The sequence below is a fragment of the Aplysia californica genome, unplaced genomic scaffold, assembly GCF_000002075.1.
Source record: "Aplysia californica isolate F4 #8 unplaced genomic scaffold, AplCal3.0 scaffold02757, whole genome shotgun sequence".
Lineage (NCBI taxonomy): Eukaryota > Metazoa > Mollusca > Gastropoda > Aplysiida > Aplysiidae > Aplysia > Aplysia californica.
The window spans coordinates 1-5,602 of NW_004800027.1; the positions used below are offsets into that span (position 1 = coordinate 1).

The following is a 5,602-nucleotide window of genomic DNA, read 5'->3' on the forward strand; positions in this document are numbered from 1 at the left end:
AGCTGAGGGGAAGTCTGCGTCTGCTCTATCTCTCCGACAAGACGTAAGTTGAAGTATTCATGTCTGCTCTATCTCTCTGAGAAAACGTAAGTTTAAGTACTTTCGTCTGCTCTCTCTCTCTCCGATAAAACCTAGGTTGAAGAATTCACGTCTGCTGTATCTCTCCGACAGAACACAAGTTGAAGTATTAACGTCTGCTCTATCTCTCCGACAAGGCATAAGTTGTAAAGGTCTAGCAGATCTGCCAAGTACTCCGATAAAATGGAAGCTGTCCGATTTAAACTTTTTTTTGGGGGGCCCGCTTTTTCGTATTCCGCAAAAATTGTCCCCAGTGTTGCTGTTGATTGACAAAGTTGAGCTTCTTCATTCTTTCTCTTCTGTATATATATACTGTGATTGTTTTTTCTGTTCTACGGTCTGTCTCTGCAGCCCAAATACAGCTTGTCCACCAGTGATCCTATATACTATAGCAGGGCTAATACGAGAATATTTCCGAGCCATTTAAGAGTCTTTCTTTGGAAGTTTGTAAAAGCTTTTTAAACCATGGATAGTGCTTAATGGGTTTTTTGGGGGTTTTTTTTAGGGAAACTTTTAAGATTTCAAGAATTATACTCATTGTTCATACGTTCGGTTGCCATTGTTTTTGAGAGTATGAATTAATTACCAGTTTCTGTATTGTATGTCTATTTTCAGGTTGAGGACCCAAGCATCAAAGCACGTCCGATGGTTCCTTAGCAACGAGCAAGACACTGAAGGCAAGATGCCTGCCACGGGCGACCTTGAGCCGACAAAAATCGACTCGTGCCTCATCCTGAGCACCCCAGTACTCATTGACGATGATCCAACTCGCTCTGTGTTCACTGTAGGTAGCTTTTAGTTGCTTATTATAGAGTCAAACCTGTCCTAGACAACCACCCATTGCCATTGAGAAAAGTGGTCATCTTAGACAGGGTCAATATGTGAGGCATCGTGGTGAAATCAGACACTCGTCAAAGTAATGAAATAGGAGAAAACGCCGTATTTCCGCCGGTCAGGCAATTTTTTTTCTCGAATTTTTTTTTTTTTTTGGCTCAGCACCCTTATGACTATGTAAAATCATATTTCTGTGTGAATTTTACTGGAAAAACGTTGATTATAGGCACAAAAAATGTAAATTTTCATTTCTTAAGAACTCTCAAGCTATGGAAGTTACCACACTTTAGCGACCATTTTTCTCGATAATCTTTACCTCTGAAACCAGGTGATTCCCACCTCCTTCAATCGAAAATATCTCGACTTCTATTCTAGAAAGGTGGGTATATTTTTCTTTGAATGCAAGGCAAATGAGCAAGCTTTAAGATGATACCATTAACTCGACATGCCCAAAAATTGTCGAGCGCCTGATTCCAGAGCGTCATGACACATATGATGTATAGAAAAACTCAAGGAGAGCAATTGGATGTAGTCGTTTGTGTAGAGGATTGTCTTAGACAGGTGGTTGTTAAAGCAAGTTCAACTGTACTTGCACTGAAATAATATCTGTTTTGAATAGTTATGGGTGGTATTGTAATAATATTGCACTTTGATTCTGTAAATTTTTTTATTTTTTATATTTTTTTTCAAATTAAAGAGAATGAGTTTGTTCACAATTCTCTGTCCTTTATGTTTAACAAGGTGAACTGGCCTGCGACTGTTGGTATTTGTCAAGTGGCCTGTTGAGATAGAGCTCAAAGTCCTACAGTTGATTGTAAATATGTTATGCCCCCATTGACACACTTTAGATCATAATTTAGAGGATAGGGAGTTTCCAAAGTGGGGGATATTAACATGTCCTTATGCACAGTAGAATTGTAAATGAGCTGATTTATTAATGTCATGCTCATACTGTGCAGGAACAACATACGGGGAACTGTTGCTTTTTCTTTCCTCATCCTTACAATTGTCATTTTTTACCTCTACTTCTTTTGTATGTTTGTCACTCTCTTGTGACTCTCTATTTCTGGGGTGCCTTGATAGTGGAAGCAGACTTTGTGCTGTTGAGGCAAGAGAGGTGAGCAGAGTAAGCCTGATTCCTCGCCTGGACTTCTCTGTTGACATCCACCCCTTGGCTCTCATATGACCTTATGCAGTTTCGAGCGCCGTAAAAACTCTACAAAAACAAACAAACCTTACTAATACAAACGAACAGGATAGGGATTTGCAGCTAGTTACGGTTGTGTTTTCCCTGTGTTGTTTTGCAGGAAGAAGGCATGAAGCAGGTGTTTGACATCTTCACGGCCGATCCCGTGGATCCGGGGGTCAAGAAGTCAGCGAGTGAACAGCTGGCAATAATGTTGAAAGGTGAACATGGTGGTCTCTGTTACTGGGTGTACATCATTCCTGCATTCAGAGGTGCTGGTTTTTCAGATAAAAGACAAATCTGGATTTTGAAATTGTTCGTCTGGATTTCTGAAATTGTCCACATTTTGCTCGGACTGCAGACTGGCTGTATAAGAATATTATTTGTGCTAGGTGTATGAGAGTAATATGATCCTTAAATTTTGAGCCCCAGTGTTTTCCAATGAGGGGAAACATTTTTGGGGATTTTTTGCACCTCTGATCGTTAATAATTTTTTCTGCTAAATAATGGTCTTTGGATTCTGCAATCAGTTGTAGATTTCAAATCTTTTGTTTATATTTAACGCTCTGTTTTTTTCTTTCTTACATTTGTATAACTGGCTGATAAGTGACAATTTTGTTGCAATTTTCAAATTTCTGTTTTTCATACTTTTATCTGTTCCTGTCAGCTTTTTGTTCGTTATTGGCCAGGACATTTGAATTAGAAATATACCATCAAAAATTTTCTGTCACCGCCATCTGTGGTGTAGCGGTTAGGTACTTTACTGTTGCCAGCCATGGCATTGGACAGAAGGGTGAGAGCCCAGATGTTGCTAGATCGATAACAACAACTACTGTTGCCAGCAGGGTACTTAAGTTCGAGTCCCGAGTTTGGAGGATTTTTTTATTGAGTATCTCGGTCTTTCCACTGGGATGTTGTATCCCTCACAGCATGGGCTGGTCCTCCTAAGTGATCTAAATTGTGTCATTAAGGGTGTAGAAACACTTACATAAAGAATTTTTTTGGTGTCATATTGGATCAGTCTCAGCACTTCTTCGAAGCATACTATATGAGATGATTTCACCTCATGATTTGTGCAAATAAAGTATCTTTATCACGATCCTAGATCCTCATCTGCATGCCCTGTTCAAGAGCCATGGTGGGGTGGAAATAGCTTGTTCAGTCATCCAACAGTCTGTCATGAGCGCAGCGGAGGAGGCAGACAGCAAGGTACACAATTGATTTATTGTATTACAATCTGATATGTGTTGCATCTTTTTGGTAAAGAAGGGTGTTGCGTGCAGTGTTCTTTGTCTTTTGTTTTCTTTGTCAATGCTTCCTTCTTTGTCAATGCTTCCTTCTTTGATTATTACTGTCTTTTTTTCTCTTTGCCTTCTTTTCTTTTTCTGTTTAAGAGGGGGGGGGGGGAGTGTTTCCTTGAAAAACGAACAAAATAGTGTATCACAAATCTCTCCATTCTCCCTTTGGTCTTACTTTTTTTAAAAATAATGCGACAAAATGAATCTGCCAAGATGAGAAAAAGATGGACAACGGATTTTGGCTTTGGAATTTGTTGAGATTTATCCCTCAACATACTTTTCTCTTATCAGTCTAGATTTGCGGGTGGTTGGCGGATGCTCGGGTGTGGTTTGCTCCTTCTTTCCTATCAAACATCTATCATCCTTTTCTCTCCTCCTTTTTTGTGTTTGTTACTCTCTTGTAACACTTCTCATCTTCGGCACTTATATGACCTTATTGTGTTGCAAGTGCCGTAAAACTCTGACTAAAACTGAAAGTCTAGATTTGTATTAGACTTTTCATAGCACTCACATCACTATTTTTCATCTTCTAAATGTGTAGCAAAAGCCTGATACAGTGGCCGTCCTACCTGCGTGTCTGTCCATGTTGCACAGCTTGGCGCGCTACGACTACACACTGCGTCACACACTGTCTCGGGATAGCGAGTTGTACCACTGTTTGGTCAGAGGTAAGAAGCTGCCCTCACTGTTTTTTTCTAATATCAAATAAAGCCATAATTTAAAAAAAATTCCTTTGTCTGGTATACAAAATGCCATATGGGGTTATAGAAAACTTTAAGAAGGTTTTGCCTGGTCAGAGGTAAGAAGCTACCGTCCCTGGATTTATTTTTTAATGTCAAATAAAACCAAGATTTTAAAAAAAATTCCTTTGGTCAGTAAAAAGCCATACAAGGTTGTAGAAAAATTTAACATAGTATTGCAATATTTTAAAATTTACATTTTATTCTTAGACAGGATAGTATTTACTAAATGTTCACCTTTTTCTTCTCAACAGTGTTTACTAAATGTTCTCCTTTCACAACTCACCAGTTTTTACTAAACGTTCACATTTACATTTCTCCACTACCCAGTGTTTACTAAATGTTCACCTTTCTCTACTCACAAGCGTTTACTAAATGTTCACTTTCTCTACGCACCAGTGTTTATGAAATGTTCACCTTTCTCTACTCACAAGTGTTTACTAAATGTTCACCTTTCTCTACGCACCAGTGTTTATGAAATGTTCACCTTTCTCTACTCACAAGTGTTTACTAAATGTTCACCTTTCTTTACGCACCAGTGTTTATGAAATGTTCACCTTTCTCTACTCACAAGTGTTTACTAAATGTTCACCTTTCTCTACGCACCAGTTTTTATGAAATGTTCACCTTTCTCTACTCACAAGTGTTTACTAAATGTTCACCTTTCTCTACGCTTCAGTGTTTATGAAATGTTCACCTTTCTCTACTCATAAGTGTTTACTAAATGTTCACCTTTCTCTACCCTCCAGTGCTTACTAAATGTTCACATTTCTCTTCTCCCCAGTGTCTTTGTTACACCAGTCGCAGGAACAGATCAAGTCGGACGTGTCTCACATTCTCACCTTGCTGCTCTTTGATGAGGTCGCCAAGTTTGACATTGGGTCAGTGCCAGTCGTGTTTGATTCTGACAGTGGATGCGAACTCGTCTCTTCTGTGTTTTATGTTGAACCTGTTTGTAAGATCTTGAAGAAGGTGTGCACCTGTTAAACCTGTTAGTAAGATGTGGATGTGCAATAATGTAATGTGTGCGCATATACAACTTGTTATTAAGATTTTCAAGAAAGGTGTGCACACTCATCTCCTCTGTGTTTTTAGTTGAATCTGATTGTAAGATTTACAAGAAAGTTGAAATCTTATGTGGATTTGTGGAGGCTTTAGGCCTTTAAAACCCCTGTCAATATTCTTTTGTCCATTTACTATATATATAATATGCTCAGAGATGGCGCCCCCCCCCCCCCCCCTCTCTCTGTCTCTGTCTCTGTCTCTGTCTGTCTGTCTGTCTGTCTGTCTCTCTCTCTCTCTCTCTCTCTCTCTCTCTCTCTCTCTCTCTCTCTCTCTCTCTCTCTCTCTCCCTCTCTCTCTCTCTCTCTCTCTCTCTCTCTCTCTCTCTCTCTCTCTCTCTCTCACACACACACTCTCTCTCTGTGAGTGTGTAATGAGTGTGCACAGTCTCTGTGGCTGTTGAT

The 5,602-nt window shown here is 39.5% G+C and overlaps 1 protein-coding gene across 1 annotated transcript; it reads left to right on the top strand.

Moving 5' to 3' along the window:
* The first annotated feature begins 6 nt into the window (after positions 1-6).
* On the top strand, positions 7-5,352 carry LOC106014126 (rotatin-like). Its single transcript, XM_013091185.2, has 6 exons — positions 7-43; positions 694-862; positions 2,220-2,319; positions 3,204-3,307; positions 3,938-4,064; positions 4,921-5,352. Exons 2-6 carry the CDS (start codon positions 761-763, stop codon positions 5,121-5,123), a joined length of 636 nt encoding a protein of 211 aa, XP_012946639.1. The 5' UTR covers positions 7-43; positions 694-760; the 3' UTR covers positions 5,124-5,352.
* Positions 5,353-5,602: the final 250 nt, after the last annotated feature.